This window comes from Colossoma macropomum, unplaced genomic scaffold (assembly GCF_904425465.1).
Source record: "Colossoma macropomum unplaced genomic scaffold, Colossoma_macropomum, whole genome shotgun sequence".
NCBI classification, from domain to species: Eukaryota; Metazoa; Chordata; class Actinopteri; order Characiformes; family Serrasalmidae; genus Colossoma; species Colossoma macropomum.
Window position 1 is genome coordinate 2,285,952 of NW_023494794.1, and position 20,125 is coordinate 2,306,076.

Here is a 20,125-nt window from a genome sequence, read left to right on the forward strand (position 1 = left end):
CGTTGCTAAGCAGTGACATCAGCCAATCCGTCCTTCTCTCTCTCTAATCCTTTCCCCTCCTCTCCCTCCCTACCTGCCTCCTCCCCTTCTCTTCCTACCTCCCCGTGTCTCACTCCCTCTCTCTCTGTCCCTCTCCCTCTCCCTCTCTCTCTCCTTCTCTCTCTCTCTCTCTCCCTCTCCCTCTCTCTCTCCACTCATCCCAGTGGCTGGTGGACAGGCAGGCTCAGTATGTTGTAGCACGCACAGGCAGAAGGCATGGTTGCAGCGCACAGGAACGCTATGCTGCCTCGCTCCATGTAGCTGTCGCCGCTTACTTTTTCCTCACATACGCACACACACGCATGCACACGTGCACCAAGCCATCTCAGGAGTGCTTGCTGCTTTTTTTTCTTCTTGCTCTACAGGGACAGACCAACAAAGCAAAAACATAGGTGGAAAAGAAAATTTTGAAACTTTTTTCAGCTTTTTGGAAAAAAAAAAAATCTTAAAGTTCCTTTAGCCATTTTTGTTGGTTTGTTTTATTTTTTATTTTTATTATTTTATTCTTTCTTTGCCATTTTCCTGCCCGCCACCCCCACCTCCTTGCCGGAAAGGCAGGGTGGTCGGCGGCGTTTGCCCGCAGGGCTGCATGCATGACACAGCGCAAAGGCGAGAAGCCCACCATCAGCATCCAGGAGCACATGGCCATTGACGTGTGCCCGGGCCCCATTCAGCCCATCAAGCAGATCTCTGACTATTTCCCCCGCTACCCGCGGGGTCTCCCCCCCACAGCGCCACCACCGCTGGGCCTCAGCCGCACCGGATCCCCGCGCTCCTCCTCATCCTCCTCCGCCACCGCAGCAGGACGTACCCACGAGGGCCCCGCAGCCGCCTCCGACCCGGGCCGGGATGACGATGAGCTGGACCGAGCCTTTGGCGCTGCCTCTGCCCTGCCGGTGCCCAGCAAGAAGGAGGAAGAGCCGGACGTGGAGGGTTACGACTCAGACGACTCCAGTGAGTAGAGTGGTCAAACTGACCGCATGTTTTTCATGAGGTTTTTTTTATTGATTCTTACATTGTTTTGTTGCCTTATGTCTCTGCCTCTGTTTATGTTTCTCTCTCACTCTGTATCCGTCTCTCTCTCTCGCTCGCTCTCTCTCTCTCTCTTTTTCTCTTTCTTGTCAATGCAATTACAGGCTCTGTTTATGTTTCTCTCTCACTCTGTCTCTCTCTCTCTCTCTCTCTCTATACATATATATATGTATATACATACAATGTCTCTATCCTTTCTTTTCATGTCTGTCTGCCTGTCTCTCTCTCTCTCTCTATTTCTTGTCAATACAGTTATCGGCTTTGTTTATGTTTCATTCTCATTTTGTTTTATTATCTCTCTCTCTCTCTCTCTCTCTCTCTCTCTCTCTCTCTCTCCCTCCCTCTTTTTCCTGTCAATACGATTACTAGCTCTGTTTCCATTCGTCTCTTCCGCTCTCTCTTTCTCCATCACTCCTGTCTCCATGTCTAATCTGTCGATGCCTCTACCGTTCTCCTTGCTGCATGCTTTCGCTCCGCAAAGACAACTGTTGCTGTGCCGGCTCTGTGCCAGACACCACACAAACACATTCACAGTCTTGCTCGCTCTCGCAGAGATCATTACTCTCCCTCCTCCACACCTCCCCCTGTCATAATTTACCCTCCGTATAAGCCACCTCGCTATACGTTCCAAAACACGCGGCTACTGTCCTCATTTTAATTAGCCTAGATGAATCACGCTCCCAGTGGCTCCACTCAAACGTTGGAGCTTTGGCCACGGTAGGAAGTGCTTCTGCTTTGGACGCAGACGCTGTTTACATCAACACAGCGCAGGATAGGAGAAGCGCTAGCTCACACCAGTCTGTGCGTCTGTTTGGGTCTATACTCCACACACTGCCAAATCCCAAAGACTGTGCTATTTTTTTTCGCGATTACTCATTCACTCAGCCACCAGAAGTCTGTGTTGAACCGAATCTCAAAAGGAAACGTCCTTTTTTTTTAGTGTATCAAATGCTCTGTGACGAAATGTTACACAACACTTCTGGTCTTACATGTGAAGCCCTTTAGCTCTGACTATTCAGTGCAGATTGATCACATGTACTGTGCTGTTGAGTCCTCGTAATGCAGTTGTGGTGTAAATGCATGAAAGCAGCCAGTATTGTAGATAAAGTTTGTAGGCACCTGCTCATCCACCATTCCTCATGAAATCGATGATATTAATAGGAAGTTTGTTCCCCGCTTTTGCTGCAGTAACACCCTCTACTCTTCTGGGAATGCTTTACGCTAGATGTTGGAACTTTGCTGTGAGGAATTGCTTGCAGTCAGCCGTAAGAGCATGAGAGAGGGCAGGTACTGACCTTGGCTGATAAGTTTTGGTGCTTAGTTCTGGTGCTCCATCACTGTACAACAGTGGTTCTCAAACCAGTCCTCAGGGACCCCCACACGGACCAGTTTTTTGCAACACAAAGATTGTGCAAAAATGTGGACTGTCTGGAGGTCCCTGAGGACTGGCTTAAGAACCACTGTTCTGGAGAACACAGTTGAATTGCTCCACAGCAAAATACTGGGGGATTTATACTCCTTTAGCCAGTGTTTAACATTTAACATGGGCTCATGTGTGGCAGCTCCAGAGCGTCCCATTCCATTCCATTCTTTCAGAGATAGGAGAATATCTAGCACCACTCCTACTTAAGATCTAAAAAGTATCCGCAGATGTTCCTGTCCATCCTTCCACTGAGAGAAAAGAACTCTGAGTCTGACAGGATATGTAGCTGTCAAGAAGTCGTTACTGAAAAAAGGAAATAGATAAAAAAGAAAAGCTGCTGTTGTTCCCAGAACAATGGACTGACCATCCTAGAGTCCAGACCTCTACATCATCGAATGTGTTTGGGATTACTTGGATCATGAGATGCAGAAATGTAACCAGCTTCTAAGACTGAACTTTGGAAGCATGGAAAAATATCTCTGTGGATTTCTTTGAAACACTGAAAAACAAGTTTCCCCTAAAAAAGAATGGAAGCTGTAAAAAGGTTTTGTCCTGCTGCTGAAAATAAGTTTTAGACTGGATGTTCAGGGTCATCTCTGACTTTTTCAGTGTACTGTACATAAAGTTTGTCTACATATTGAACGATTTCTCTCTCCTTCTTTATCTTTCTCTCTCTCTCACAATCAAACCGTCCCAGGGTGAATGTGTGCGGGGAAGTACAAGTAGCTTAGAAGCAGCAGCGCTGGGGCTTGGCTCTAATCCTCTGCACCACTAGCATGGCATAGCACGATCTGTCCACTGACAGATGTTGACCTTTGGCCTTGGCGTAAGCCTCCAACTGCGAGAACAGTGGGATCATTACTTTGCGCTCAGACACAATCTCTCCCCAAAGATGCATCTGCGTTGAGTTGAAATGAGGAACGTGAGCAGTTCGTAGCTGCAAGCAGAACTTTGTGTTTCCTCTGTGTAACTGCACAACAGGCCCTTCATTACAGTAATCATTATGAATTGCTCTTACATGCCCATTACAGGTTGTATATCCCAGGTAAATCAAATTCCAAATCAGATTAGCCCCCAATGTGGCTGCCCCTTAACTCCTTTAATGAGGGTATATGATGTATGAGGTCTTTTATTCTGTGTGTGTGGGATTGGGCATGCATAGGGGAGTGTGTTTGTGTACTTGTGTGTGTCTTTTAAAGGACACATGGTCTTCATTTTTCCTCTATTTTCCTTTCTTCTGTTTTCCTTCTATCCCCAGCCACTGCAGTTTGGGCCCCCCAAGGCCCCTGCCAGTCAGACGCCACTGGGCACTGGCCCCACTGGCTTGGTTAGTAATGCAACCCTGACTCCTTTGAATTAAACAGGCTGTTTTTGTTAGTATATCTTTAATACATATACATGTAAATGACCTTCATTCTGATTGGCTTGCCTCATTCACAAAGCAGTCCAGGCAGAAATGTAGCAGTAACATCAATGTGACTGGGTGACTGACCTACGGCGATAAGATGATAAGTAAATGTGTGCATTGTGACATTACAGCCATGATGAGTTCAAGATGAGTAGCACACACACATACATACATACACTCTTACCTGCAGGCACATACAGAAAACAAGCACACTGTTCGTTCACCAGCACCACCTACCCACTCTGAATCACAACTAACCTATTAGCAGCAGAACAGACAGCCAAATGAAATTCTAATTTGCCTTGTGTGTTATGTCACATGCGAAATACAAATAAGTTCATTATACACATTTACGAGGCACTTAACAGGCTCTGAGGCCCACGTGGGATTTAGCAGAGCGGCTCCAAATCTAACCACTACTGAGATCTGGGTAAAGCAACAGATGGATTTCAGAGCAACTTCCGTCCAAACATTTGGCACTGAACAACTCTTATGTGGACAAACCATTTATGAGATTGAACGCAGGCTGCCAGAGTAAACTTCTGTTTCATGGCCTTGACTGCCATACGCAATCAGACAAAAGGCATGCTTAGTACAAAAGGATTACTTAATACAGTGTGGAACATTTTGGACAAACTATTTCACAGCTAGCCGCCTCTATGATCGTTACTTTGAAGATATTTACTTTGACAGAAAAAAATCCCCAAACTACTGCCTGCTTACTGTTATTTTATTACTATGCTCACCAATGTCTTGCTATTTTGCTACTACACTCAACAATATTGTTATTTAGCTACTGCATTCAACAATGCCTTGTTGTTTTAATACTCCACTTACCAGTGTTTTAGAAAATCAAGTACCATATAAAACCAAAAATGACATCAGTTTTATTGAGAACATTTGTGTCTTGCTTTTGAACATATCATGCAAATTAAATGTGTTTTAATGTTTTGATATTTTAATGCTAAAATCTAATATTCACAAATGCTCCAAAACTGACATTTCACAATTCTCACCTGCATTTGCCATTTAGACCAGTGGTTCTCAAACCATTATTCAGGCCTCCCAGATGGTCCACATCCCTATTTGTTGAGAACCACTGATTTATACCACCTTATTTGCCACACCCCTACCTCACTCCCTCACCCCTAGTGTCCATTATTGACACATTTTTGATTTTGACCGGATAAAGTGTAACGCTGTCTACTTTTTGATGAATACAATGGGCTCTATACTTTATGGAGTACTATTTTGGCATCCACTGTAGGGGAGAAATATGCCATTTTGGACGTAGTCATGGTTTCTTAGTAGCAGAGGAAAGATAGATTCATCTGCAAGTAGTGATTAAATAACTGGTCATAATGGTGAATAAATTAATGTCTAGTTTTTAGGGCTCTCAAAAGATTAAAATAAATAATCATGATCAGTCACATTATTTTGTGTAGATAATTTAGTAATCACATTTTACAAGATATTTGATGATAATTTTTCTCAGAATGTTTCAGTAATTCATAAAAAAGCATTATTTTCATCATATGATTGCTGCGCTCACCTGTACATATAAATCAGGTGATTTCCACAGGGTACATGCTGACATCCAGTGAGAGCAGCTGCGGCATGTTCCAACTAATAGGTGTAGTACATATTGTATTGTAGCTGTCAGAACAAAACCTTGTATCTCCCACCTAAATATAGCAGATGTTCTTTACACTGTGTGAAGGTCTCATTATGAATTGGACAATAGAAATGGTCTAAAATTGCACACAATAAAACAATTTACATTAGCATAAATGTTAATAATGCTACATTAGCATGAAAGTTAATAATATCCTTTCCTTCTCCTAAAAAGTTAACCTTTTGGAGATACAAGATTTCTGTTCGAATGTGATTGCAGCCTCTTGGTCTTGTTCATACAGCTCATGCATTCGTACTTAAGGTTCTCGAGGGGAATGGTAGCTTTTCAGTTTGCTCTTGCTTTTGTTAGTTTGCTGCTCATTGAGTTATTTCTGGTCTTCCATGAGCACTGCCCAGCATAGTCTGCTGAAAGTCATAACAACACACAGGATGTAAGCAGCTGGGCTTCAGCCTGCACTGCTATGGATGGTTTGAAGGGTCAAACTAGGAAAATGCATTAATGGTGGTAAAAAAAAAAAAAAAAAGTTTATTAAAAAAAAATATTGTTAATATCGTTGTCCTACAAATTTGTTAGCAGGAAATACCCTGTATTGATAAGCAGGAACAATTAGTTGGTGGCCAATTGGACTTCATTTTTGAACTGACAAAGTATGCTTATAACTGAGCTGTTTGTTTCACTGAACCAAGTATAACCAAATATACAAACATGAAGAAAAACAAGATATTTAGGCTGCCTGATGCAATTCCCAAGTCACCAGCAAGTGCTTATATGCCTAGTGCTAAGGGAAAAGGTCCACAGAGATACAGGCCCACTGCAGAGCCGCTGTGCAGAGTTTAGCACTGCAGGGATTTCAAAGAACTGATGTGGATTCCTCCCTGTTTTAAGCATGTAAAAAGGGAACAAAATTGTACAACACATCTGACCTCAAGATTCATCCTTACATCATGCTGCTCACACAAGCCTAATGTGATTCAATCTGACTTGAGTTGGATCAATAGGTCTCTGTACTTTGATAGACTATTTATTCTGTGTTACTTGTGCATCAATACTGTGGGGAAACAAAGCTCAGATTTATTGTATTTTTTTCTCTAGTTTTCATGTGCTAACTGCATTTTTTCTGTCACAGGGCATAGCATTACGTCCACTTGCTAGAGAATTAAAGGATTTATGATCGAGATAGTCTTGCTGTGTAATAACGGAATAGGTAACACTAAAGGACAAGACTCACTCTTGAGGTGGTCTTACCAGACGGAGGCTTAAAGGCGATTTGAGTGGAGATTCTGTGTGCTTGCCAGATATGGTTCTTGTTGAAAATGTTACGTAAAAGGAATCAAGTCTGGGAGATTTTGGCTGCAACACGAAGGTGGTGGAATTTGAAAGTTTTAAAGGATTAGCTGACATGGCAAAATGATGTACAGAAATCCTTGAGGGTGTAATCGTCCATTGTGTCATGGCTTGAAAGTAATGGGCTGAGGATGCTAAGACACACCAGGCAGCTCATACTTTTTAGCCCTGTAACCTTACAAGTCATGATAATTTCAGTGACACTTTACTGTAAGGCAGTGTTCATAGGGCTACATGATAACCACGTAAGCCCCTCACAACAACTGACATAACCTTACATCAAAACTTACTCCAATAGGTGTTATTTGTCATAAACGTTGCATTTGCCAACACTGATGTCAAGTTGACATAGATTTTTAGGACATTAATGACACTTTCCTGGGGTAAAATGACATAGACTTTGTAGCTTAGTGTGTGTCACACTGATATTATTCTGATAACATGGCCTTGCTTGCCAGGTCAGGCCGGTTAAGACAAAAGTGACACTTGGACAAAATGAGTTTAATTTCATCATTTATACGACTTACAGTGTTTTCACATATAGTTCATTTTAAAAGAACCGAACCGAGTTCTGTTAAAGTGAACCTGGAAGGGAACCAACTGCAAATGACCTCAGTTCGTTTTGTGTTCACAATGTAAGTGAACTATAAAGAGGACTCAGTTTTCTTTCTGATCCTTTGGGATCTCAGACCACTTCTTGTTCAGACCACAACTCCATTAGAACTCGGACCCCTTTCACAGCACTGTATGTGCGTGCAGTGTTCGCAAAATGGGCAGCGTTCTCTAAAAAATCCGACCTATCAGGTGATGAGAAGAACCACCAGACCCGCCTGCTGCTCTCCTATTGGCCACACTGAAACGATTGGACTAAGTGCATCGCACAAAATTGGAAAAACGGCCCTGCGGGTCTGCCGCGGTGGGCTCCGTTTTCGGCTGTGCTCCTCACTGAAGCTCCACCCGGTGAATTTTCAGAGTGAAAGCAGCTGAAAACTGCGCTGCATGCCCAGCTCGAGCTTTTAACACGGTATAATCACGCAGGCTCTCGCATCTGATCGCTTTAATAAGTAAGCGCTGCTGTCTGTCGCAGATCAGAGACAGAATTTATCCTGAGTAGAACCATATAAATGATCCTTGGTCTGTTTTACCTGCTGAAGTACTGAAGACTGTGGCTGTGTGTATTGTAAGCCTCGAGCTCTTCAGCATAAAGCAAAGCTAAAGTGGACTGGGGCCGTTTTGTTTTCACAATGCACAAATTAATCGAACCACAAAACGAACTACAAACGAACCGAACTGTCGAGGTGGTCTCAGTTCGGTTCGTTTTTGGGGCCGTTTAGAGGGGTCTGATTTCGTTCGGCGTGTTGTGTTCACATACGCAAAAGAAACCAAGACTCTGTGGTCCACTTCAGACACTGAAACGGCCCAAGTGTGAAAACGCCCTTACACTATATGGCCAAAAGTAGGTGGACACCTGACCATCAAACCTATATGAGCTTGTTGGATACCCTATTTCGAACACGATGAGCATTCATATAGAGCCCCCACCCCCCCACATTACTCTTTACTGGAACTAAGGGGCCCAAACACTGAAAAACAGCCCATTATCCCACCTCCACCAAACTTTACTGTTGGCATTATGCATTCCGGTAGGTAGGGTTCTCCTGGCATCTGCCAAACCCAGAATTGTCTACCAGACTATCAGATAGTGAAACATGATTCATCACTCCAGAGCACATGTTTCAACTGCTCCAGAGTCCAGTGGCGGTGTGCTTAACACAATCCAACTGATGCTTGGCATTGCTGGCGTGCAGCTCCTCGACCATGGAAATCCATTTCGTGAAGCTCCTGAAGCACAGTTATTGTGCTTATGTTGCTTCCAGAGGCAGTTTTGAACTCTAGTGAGTGACGCAACGGAGGATAGACGATTTTTACATGCTGTGCACTTCAGCACTATGCAGCCCCACTCTGCTTCGTGGCTAAGCTGTTGTGGCTCCTGAATGCTTCTGTTTTAAAATAGTAGCACTTACAGTTGACCAGGGCAGATCTAGCAGGCCCGAAATTTCATGAACTGACTTGCGCCCAATCAAGCTTCCTTTGACAGTGCGATGTGTCACTGAGTGCGTCTGTATGATCCATTTTACTGCCAGTGTTTGTCTATGTAGATTACATGGCTATGATTGATTTTATACACCTGTTAGCAGTGAATATGGCTAAAACACATGAACTCATTAATTAGGAGGAGTGTACATATACTGTAGGCCATATAATGTGTGCCACATCAACATTATTTGATGATATACACATTGTGATATACTCTAAGCTGCAAAGTCTGTTGTTTTTAACATGCTATGTCATTTTACTCGAAAAAAATGTCATGAAACAAACATTTGATGTCACCTGACGTAGGTGTTACATCAACTTAATGTTACAGTTGAGAAAAGTAGCCTTCATGATGGATGACACCAATTAGAATAAGTTTTCATAGGTGTTCATGTAGGTTTGTGTCACTTGACAAGCATATGAAGGTGTCATGTACCCTTATGAACCCTGCCCTACAGTAACATGTTACCATAAATTCTAAGTTCCAGCTAACCTGCTGTATTTTGGCTTGTAATGTGACCTGTCAGCCAGTTGCTTCCTGTGAAATAACTTGGGTTCGTTGGAATATAACGTATTTCAACAAGCACACTTTCTAACCGTGCCAAGAATGACAGAATATTTGTCTAAATCTTTACAAGAAAAGCCGTGAATATCACCAGTGGATACTTCCAATCATTTGCATAGCCTGTTCAAATTTACCAAGCGTCTGTGTCAACTCTGTGTGGGCTGATAGAGCGCAGCAGATTATGATACTTGAGCACTGTTGCTTTTTGTTTGTTTTAACTGAGTTACAGCGAGGCGAGAAGTTTAAAACACGGTGTAGAATGAAGAGAGTATGCCTGAAGGCCTTGCGGGTTTCTGTGTAAAGAATCTACTAAATTTGACTCGTTTAAGTATCATGCTCCCTTATAGACTCCCCTGTGGTGCCGTTTCTCAGTTGGCTCTACCATATTGGTGCATTAACGTGATGAAGAGTGGAACCCCAAGTGTAGCCTTTTCTAATCCGCTTTTTGTCAACTCGGATTTTAATTGAACCGGAAAAGTGCAACACCGACGGAGCTACCCCCCGCCTGGCCCCCAATCAAATTGTATCTGATCATGAGTTCATTAATTAAGCTCTTCTTCTGTATATCAGAGAGGGGCCGCGTCTGATCTCCCTAAGCTCCCTGCATTTACTGTACTCTGCAGCTCTCTTTCATAGCACGCACATGTTCCTGATGTGGAGTATCTGTGCAGGGAGCCACTGCACCCTGTTAGCTGTAATGAATATGAACTGTAGAAAGCGAGGTCAGATTTGATGGTTAGTTAACTTCTAAAGACAAAGTGGTATACTGAGGATGGCAAAATCACATATTAACCTTTAAAAGGCACAATTATCGCTGCCTACAACAAAAGAATGATGTAATTTTATACAGTATTACTGATTTCTCACTTACAGCAGATTGAAACAAGCAGAAGCAGATTAATTCGAAACTGAAGATTCTAAACTTTCAGTTGCACGTTTGTTTTTGTAGAGCAAGATATATTTTATTACGATTTGAATTACATAACCTATTGTAGTTGTGCAAAGTCTTGTTTTGCAGAAACTGTCCTTTACTTGTTTACCACATTTTTTTTCATTGTATGACATTGAAATAAGCAAAGAAGTCAGAAGTAAAGACTCAAACCTGGTAATATAGAATGTAAATTGAATATAAATGTAATTTATTACATGACTACTGTACTGTGCAAAAGTCAGAGATGATTGTTCCTTCATTTAGTTACCAGTGAAAATGGTCATTAAGTACAAGTTATTCAGTTTATCAGGAGATATTTCTGATGAGATTAGATATAAGGTAATCCACTTGCATAAATTCAAAATTTTATTGAAGGGTGCAAAGAAAATTGGACTCCTAATAACCATGCAAGACCTGGTAGATCACCGAAACTGTCACCGTCAGATAAACAGTACTTTCAAAATCAAGCTCCACTGTTGCTTCAGATCTGAAAAACTCCACAAGTGTTTCTGTCCATCCTCCCACTGTGAGAACACAACTCAGTGCTATGGGTCTGAAAGGATATGTAACTGTCAAGAAGCGGTAAAAAAAAAAAAAAATTAGTCAAAAAAGACCAAAATTTGCAAATGAGCAAAAAAGCTGCTGATGTTCTCAGAACAGTGTCCAGACCTCTTGGATTCCCCCAATTTTCTCCCCAGTTTTCTCCCTAATTTAGTCATATCCACCCACTAGTTAAGACTCCCCCAATCACACGATACCACCATCGCTAGGAGGGCGAAGGCTAGCACAGACTTCCTCAGAGACCTGTGAAGCACCACCGCATCTTTTCAAACTGCTGCTAATGCAACGCATTAGACAGCCGAACGCGCTAGGAGGAAAGCGCCAACTGCCAGTTCTGTTCCGTCTTCTAACAGATGCTTGCACTGACTAGCATCGCGATGAGTGATGGGAAGAGGCGGGGCCATCCTACCCACCCAGAGAGAGAGAGAGGTCGATTGTGCTCTCTTGGACTGTCGGCCACGGATGGCTGTAGCAGCACCAGGGATCGAACTCGCGATTTCCTAATGAAAGGGACAGAGCTCAACATTACTAAACGTGTTTGAGATTACTTGGATTGTAAGAAGCAGAAAATGTAACCAACTTCGAAGACTAAACTTTGGAAATGTGGAAAACATATCCTTACAGATTTCTGGCTACTTTAACACCTTTGTACTTCCACTACCCGGACACGGACATGCCAACTTTGTACACTAAAATAATGGCTCGTGATTTAATTTAAAAGTGGCTGCAGACAGATTAATATATTACATCAACACAGTTGCTTTTACTAAGTTTACTTGTTTTGGTAGTAATTGTGTTCATGTAATACATTTCACTCATTTGAAACCACTTGACACATTTTAATCATTTAAATCTAAAACACCAGTGTACTTATAGGTCACTATGTAGGTGATCGGTTACAGGCTGTATCCTCTTTAACCCGTCCATCATTGTTCAGTTTCTGACCAGAGCACTGTTGTCCAGATATGATTTGGGTAGTGGAGCTCTCTCAGTACAGCAGTGACGCTGACATAACAGTGTGTGGAGTTTTGCGAGTGCATGTGGTGTTGCTTGAGTGTTTAAGTCAGTGTCACTGCTAGATGAAGAGTGCACTGCCACTCATAAAAAAATCCAGCTGACAGAGGTCCTGTGGTCAGAAGTCCTTGGGCCACACACACTGAAGTCACTCCCAGGTAGAGTGGAAGGGGGAGGGGTGGGGGATTTCCTGAAAGCGGGCCACAGCCTTCTGTAGAATCCTATTAAGGATCTGTCCGCAAGCTGTCAGCAGATAACGAGAGGAACAGGCCGCATTCTCCCTCTGTGTTATTGGCCCTGAGCTCTGCTGGACCAGAGCGGCCTCTGATAAAACCATCCCATGTTTACTCATGCCTTTCTGGATGGCTATGGATAATCACATTCATGTACAGCGCGAAGGAGAGTTCTCTCTGGAAACAGATCGAGAGGCGAACACACTCTTCTTTTCACACTCTTTCTCCCTCGCCCTTCTGTGCTTACAATAGGCATCATGGAAAATGCATCTGGGTCCTCCACAAGCCGTCAGCCATCTGTGGTAGCCATTCTTTGGGTTTGGTCTTGTTATACTTGTTTGTGTGCTTTCTTATCTCCATGTGTGCTTTGAGAGCTCACTGGCAGAACGGCATATGCAGGCGATGACGATGTCGGGTCTGTAGTAGTTGTTATTCGGTTCTTTGCAGATGAGGTGGTTTTTAATATGTACCATTAGAACAGCCATGTTAAACTAGAGTCGTCACTTTTGTTTTGTTATACTGTTTAAATGTAACTACAAAATTACATAACAAGCGCGTACGAAATGGGTTAAAAATTTAGAATTGGTATGTTTTTCTTGTATTTTACGCTACCACTTTAATGAAACCATGCTACATAACATTGACATAACAATGCCATAAACGTGGCAAATAACATAACGTTGCTGTCCAAAGAAAAACAAGTATCTCCAAAATGGTGAGTTTACAGGAGAGGGCAAAAATGTTCTTTCAGTGTAAGTTATTGTAAAGAGATTTTATTCCAAGTAATTATGAAGCATTTCTATTGGTCCATTATTAAATGAAATTGTCACACAATGTAAAGGACAGCTGTTGTGCTCAAGTGATACAGAAAAGTGAAAATTGAAAAAAAGTGAAGATACATGTTTTTCTTTGGACAGCGACAGTATGCTCACGAGTTCATTGACAAGTCAATGTTAGTTAAGTCTACTCTGGTCACACATTATGGCATAAGTCTTGACAGTTAACAGTAATGGTAACGTGATACTGTTATGTTACTGGACATAAACTGGCATGACAGCTTATGACAGTGGGTTTATGGCACGGTTATGTCAGTGTAGCAGGATTCAAGTATTCCTTTTTGTCCACTTACGAGAGTTATGTGGATTTATGTACCAACAACAGTCAGAATTCATTTTTACACGACAATTTTTCAACCTCTCGTTATCTCTTAGAACAGTGGCAATCAACATGGTGCCCCTTCCCCAATACCTGCACTAATCTGATCAATCGAATCAAGTGCTTCTTAAGACGTTAATTAGCCAGAGCAGATGTGGTAGGTTGTGGTTGGTATAGACTCTGCAGCAAGTTCAGATCTCTCTGACCAGGGTTGGTGACCACTACCTCAGAATTAAACAGTCTATGGCTTTAAAGCTGATATATGTAGATAAGCTCTGTCTGGTGTTTCGTTCAAAAAGCAGTCCAGGCTGAAACACTCCTCATAACTTCATTGTGAATTGTAGGGTCTAAACGGTGTTGGCTAAATAGGCGGATATATGTATGTGTTTTGGTTTTTCATGACATCAGAAAAGAAATGACTTCAAAACGGTCATTTTTGAAGCTTAATTTCCATACATGGACTTTACAGACCAGAGAGTAAAATTTTAACAGTGTTTACATACTACATCAAACTCTTTTATTTAAAAAAATTAGGAAAATGATTTGGCTTGCTATGAAACTGGTCCCTTTTTGTAAAAGCATAACATGCTACTAATATTGCTGGCAGTAACTCCCAGAGTTAAAGATGTCTTGAAAGTTCAGTGTAATGTAACTTTGTCTACAGTAAAATCTCTTATTTCTTATTTACCGGATTTACTGAAGCAGTGGGTCTCAGTGAGGCTACAGGGTAACAGGGTTATGTATGTGTGAAAAAAAGAAGTAGAATATGTTCTTTCCTTTCAAAACCTCAGAGCATTCAACATCACAGATTTGAAACCAGTTCTTTCTAAGGCTGTTACTCTAATCCATTTCTGAAGCTTGAGCTGTATCAAAAGAAGACTCACTCATTCATGGCAACAGAAAATAACAATGTCATACAATGCAGCCAAATGGCCTCAGTAAGCAATTACTTCATATACTTCATGCGACCATGTGTACCACTTAAATGGGAGCTTTGCAGCTTTGGAAGAGATGCATTAGGGATTAAGGACCTTTAATGCGTCTATCATATGCCGGAATATGCCCCATTAACTTCCAATGTCGCCTCTTGGGTGAACTCACTGTTGCGGTGAATTGCTCTCAACAGAGCGAGGCAGCGAAATGACTGGGGTGACAACAGCAAGCTGTAAACATGGAAGGAGCAAGTGACGTCAAATGTACCGTGTATGTCCTCAAGCATTTTAAGATGTTAGGCTGTGTAAGCACCAGTGAATAAATTAACTGCCTAATCTGTACACCCATAACCGCACTCATAAGGCCTAGACAGTAACTTGAGTATTTTCTGTTGCCCCGTTCTTACCCAGAAGATGGGTAAAGGTTCCACTAGCGAGAAAGCCTCCTGTTTCCAGAACATGTGCTTTCCAAGAGAGGAGGTAAATGTGCCTGTGCTTTCCACTGATTGGAGCTAATTATTGTGAAACCTGAAAGTGTTCAGGGTTGATTTCTTTTCCTTATACTCTTAAACCTTTAAGAATTCCACTGAAAAAATGTGCGCAATTCAATCATTAAGATGTAAACGTCATTCATAGTGGTTTGATATAAAATGCTCTGTTCTAGAGAAAATTACTGAACCACAGCAGCAGTGCTAGAAACCAAATGTAAGGCAAACTAGTACCCAAAGAAAACATACTTCTTCAGATTTACCGCTTTACTATTATCAACATTACACATAAAAACTTAGAAGACGTGTGGGTTCACAGGTGGTTTTGGATAGCACATGCCAGAGGTCACTAATAGGCAGATCGCGGTTCGAGTCCGGATCCAGACGCTGTCCTATGCGGACCTGGACCTATAACCTATAAACTGTGGAGAATTATTTCATTTCGACCGGGTGGTCCTATTTTAATCGGCGTAACTTTTCTAGACTTTACGGTAGCTTTAGCAGCCTGGGAGACTCACAGACCAATCGCATGCACTGTAAATATCACACGTGATGCTACTCAGCCTATCAGATCTGTCCATTACGATGAGCACTGAGACTCGAGTGAGTGACACACACACAGGGTAGGGACGAGGCGAGACACAGCAGTCGGAGAAGAAAGTGAGTCAGAGGGAAGTTATTTCAGATGTTGTACTCTAAAAAGAGAAAACTGACAAACATTGTTGAAATATTACTGGATTATACTTTATTTGATTTGACATTCAGTTGTTGACTGCATAAGATATTCATATGCCTACTAGGCTACTTCAGTACACAGTATATGGCACTGAATCATGATGCAAGTAACACATTATGATGTTCCAGACCTTTGCTTGAGGATATTTTCTCTAACTGGACCTTATTGAATTTTGATTAAATACCCCTGGCATATGCACTCAATGAAAGTGTGAGTTTTGAAGTAGTTGATATCAGTTTTTGTGGACGAGGCATAGGAGTAATGACTCTAGAGACATCTAGAGCCCAAAATGGCAAAACATGAAGCCTTTAAAGGTCTTAAACAAATACATAAAGCAACTTAATATGGGTTAGCATTTCCCTTTGATTCCTTTCAATGTTGTTATAAGTCAGTATTTTTCCATGCAGCATTGATGGCTTTAAACAGTTGAAAAATATTGTCGAGCTAGTTTGTGTTTATTGTGAGACCAGATGTTCTTTCTAGTCTGGACTTTGACCAGGCCAAAAGCATAAGTAAAAAACATTTTTTTTTTGGCCAGAAATGTACATAGTTGCATAATCAATTCCGTATTTATGTCATTAATTCCATTTACATTCAACTGCAGAACTACATTCTGACTGTTTTGTTTTATGGACGTGGCAAAAACGTAAACCAGTACAAAATTTCATGCACAGTGTCTCATCAAATTCAAATTAACCTTACATATAAAAACACATGTAGGTTCACTGGCCATTTGGATAGTAAATAAAATGCCTGTATTTGTCATCCCAAGTGCCTGGTTCCCATCACCACCACTATAGAGAAATCAGAGTCTACAAGGCACCATTTCACAATAAACCAGTCTGAATGACGTTGTGTGTGTCACAAAGATTGAATTCCGAAGCAGTTTTGAAAAGTCAGAGGAATTCTGCTTAAAAAATAAAAGCACCAAAAGGGTTCTTTGGAGTTGTGCTATAGATGAACCAGTTTTGGTTCCTCAGAGAACCTTTCAGTGGATGGTTCTTTAGAGAAGTATTTTTGTATAGGCTGTTTAGGGTTCTTTATATCCCAAACACCCTATACAAAATTCTTCTCTAACCTGTACATAATATATACCAAAGGTTTTTCTCAGAATCATACGTCCAAGAGTTTAAGAGTGATATGAAATACCTGGAGGGCACAGAGGTGAATCAGATTTCAGTCCATGTTAAGCAAAAATAATTGTCAAAAAGGACTTGAGTCTTTCTTGCAGCAGCACAGGTAGTTAAGTTTTACCTGAATGTTCCGATCTTTCCCCATCTTTTCTTTTTCTGTTGTTGCAGAGACAGGATTAGCTTTTATCTAGACTGTGAGGCGCATGCAGAGACGTACACAACGATAACAAAGAGCCCATATATAAGCTGCTTTTGAGAGCCATTGATTTTCAGCTAAAAGGCTATCCCAGGTCGTGCGATGCCCTTAGAGCATCCTAGTGCAGAATTTTCAAAGAAAGTCATGGTACTTAAAGCGCAATGCTCCATACTCTGCATTCAGTAGATGGATTAAGGTCATCCAAGAGAGGCATTCTGGCAGTTCTCTACAGAAAGGAAGGGATGGGCACTTGTTTGACAGATGTGTGTGGGATAGCACTGTGATTCTGTTTTTCCGTACAGCACCTAAACACACAGCTGCCTGCTGATGCTCATGTACTCACATCTGTGTTAGTTGTTGCCTTCACTTTATTTGGCATCAGTTCTTGCCAGTCACTTCTGTGGCATTAGTTTATTACACAATAAATCATATTTAGAAATTTAGGGAGGTCACTGGTTGGAAGTTTGCTTTACTATCAAATTATACTAAATGCAAGTGACACTGGACATTTGGTGGTAATATCATGTATGAGGTTTCTTTTCTCAGAAAGGAGTCATCATCGTCCCAATTTGGTTGCATGAACCTACTGGTCCCAATTTGGTTGCATAACTTAGGTGTAGTCTTAGCCTCTGAAGCTCTGCCTAAGTGTAGATGGTGAGTCTGGTACCTTTTGCATGTTAAGCTGGCCTCAATTTCCAGGATTTTGCTCTGTTCAAAGCAAAATATAGTCTCTAGGTTGTGAAATTTTTGAAGTTCGCAGCATCACTTCTCTACAAGTTAATTGAGAGTTTTCCTTCACGTCTGGTAAGACTGCATGTATATTTGAGCATAATAGTTTAACAACCTGAAAAAATACCTGATTTGCCATTAATTAACCAGAACTATTATCAGTATCATCTGTAATGCTACTAGTAAAAATAAAAATAGAAAATAAGAATACTACTAATCATTTATGCACATGGCAATCCAGTACAAAACTGGACGTATGTATTTTACATGCACGTTGATATGAACAAATAAACCATATAGCATCTCATATACTGCAATAATACAGCATTTAAATGTTACTTTACGAAAATAGAGGAAAATGAGATTTAAAATGCATCACATTTCATTCTTTCCAGTCTTCATAAATTTAACACTATGAAGTTTTGTCAGTTGGGTGGAGCAAGGCATTCACTGCTTGACCTCAAACTCCACCTGCAAGCACAGCCGTTGCCTCACAAACCACTGAAAGCTGCTGTCTTGGCCAAGTTTCCATTCAAACGTTTCGTAAATGTTACGCACATTTACGAAATTTCGGCAGAAAAAAAGCGAATTAAGTCATGTTTCCATCCACTACAATGAATGAACTCTAAGAAACTTCAGATGATGTAGGCAGCCGTGATTAGGGGCTGCATCAAAATGAGCATGATGGAGAGATTTAACTCTGTTTAGGCTTTAATTAGAAATATCTTTACAGCTGTTTGCCATCTCTTTATGATTGTTTGTTGCTCAGAAACACCGGGCAGAACGAGCAATGGCCCTAATGAGGGCTGAAATCTCCATGCCGCCCCGACGAAATCCACCTTGCATCTGGGAACGCAAACACACCAACAATTCTGGGAGACATTTTTAAAACAAGTTTTGGATTAGGCATTCCAGAATGCCGAAAGCAACCTTCAAAGAAGATATGCACCACGATCAGACCATCTGTAGGGCCAATCATTTTTCTTACTTACGGCTTGATAAGTCATTGTTTATTCGAAAAACACTTTTCTTTCACCAGTTTTCGCATTTCAACTTTAGCGATATTCTAACTTTTCCACTTCGTCCTGGCACAAAACTCTGTTTATGATTATTTGGGTGCTTTTTTGAATTTCAGGCTTTTTCCATTCAGGTTTTTTTGTGCAAAAAACTAGTGGAAAACCCACTATTGTCTCTCTGCCAAAACATCTGAATGAATTAGGGCTTGCTTCATGTAAATGAAGTCATTAATAAAAGTCATTTAAATCATTAAAGGCGATCAAATCTGCGCTTTTTACGCAACTTTGATGAATAAGGACGATGTTTTCTGAGTTTTTACTTACAAATAAAAACAAAATAAGTAAGTATTCATAAGCAGGAACAAATATATTTTTAAAAAACTAAACTGATAGGGGAAAAAACATTCAGACAGTTATTTAATTGAATAAAATATACAATATATGCACAGTGGACCCTGCAAAGAAAGAATGGCCATCATTATTTGCTGTATAGCTTAGTATGTTTTGCATGTGGCTTTACACCAACTACTAAATCACTCATTGGCAATGATAATTTTATCATTCATCCTGCTTTAAGACCATCATCCTCCCTGTGCTCGTGTAACTGTCCCCAGCTGGGCTATTACTGCTCAGTGGATCCACTTGAGCTTCCCTCACTAATCCTTTTCTGCTTCAGCCAATCCCACTGCAGCTTTAGCAGGGCACTGATGGTTTATGGAGGACCTCACTCCAAACACAGAAACACATGCACACTTACTGATACCCACACAGTTACACACATGTGTACCAACACTCCTTAAAGATGCACACATGTACTTAATACCCACCCTCTCTCACACACATGCCCCAGGACCCTCTGGGTAAATCCGCCAGCTGAGGGAGCATGCAACAGTAATCCCTCTTTAATGGTTGTGATCTGATGGCAGAGAAGATGACTAACTGGTTTATACAATGTCATTTCAGCAGTAGAGCAGTGTTACGTGCGTATAACCAAAGCACTCCTCCAAACCTTCAGATTGGAGTTGTCATTTGTTTAGGCAGCCATGTTGAAGACCAGGGTTTTCAAAATCCAGCATTACCACAATGCTTGATATTATACATTGGCAAAATATTATGCCAGATGTACGTGAAGGGGCAGAGCACACAAAGGCCCTTATTCATCAAAATTGCGCACAGTCAAATGTGATCAGAAGATGAGCACATGCAAATTTCCCCAGCACTTTTGTTATTCATCAGTTTCAGCTTTGGTGTATCTATATGATCACACTCACGTCTGGTAAGAGTGCATGTAAATTTGAGTGTAATGGTTAATAGTTTTATAGGTTTTTTTTATAGTTTTATGCCATTATATCTGTATGAGTAGAGTTTGAAACTTGAGCTTGTTTATTATACCCTGTTGTGGCACTCTTTGACTCTGAGAACTCTGAATTCTTTCATTGTAATTGCTTGAGGGACAT

General features: G+C 41.3%; 1 protein-coding gene across 1 annotated transcript in view; it reads left to right on the forward strand.

Annotated features, from left to right (window-relative positions):
- The first annotated feature begins 573 nt into the window (after positions 1-573).
- Positions 574-20,125, forward strand: part of LOC118814320 (double C2-like domain-containing protein beta) — a 125,793-nt gene continuing 106,241 nt past the window's right edge. The window contains exon 1 of the mRNA XM_036579867.1: positions 574-993. Coding sequence (XP_036435760.1) covers positions 633-993 — 361 coding nt within the window. The 5' untranslated portion in view covers positions 574-632. The remainder of the gene's footprint in view (positions 994-20,125) is intronic.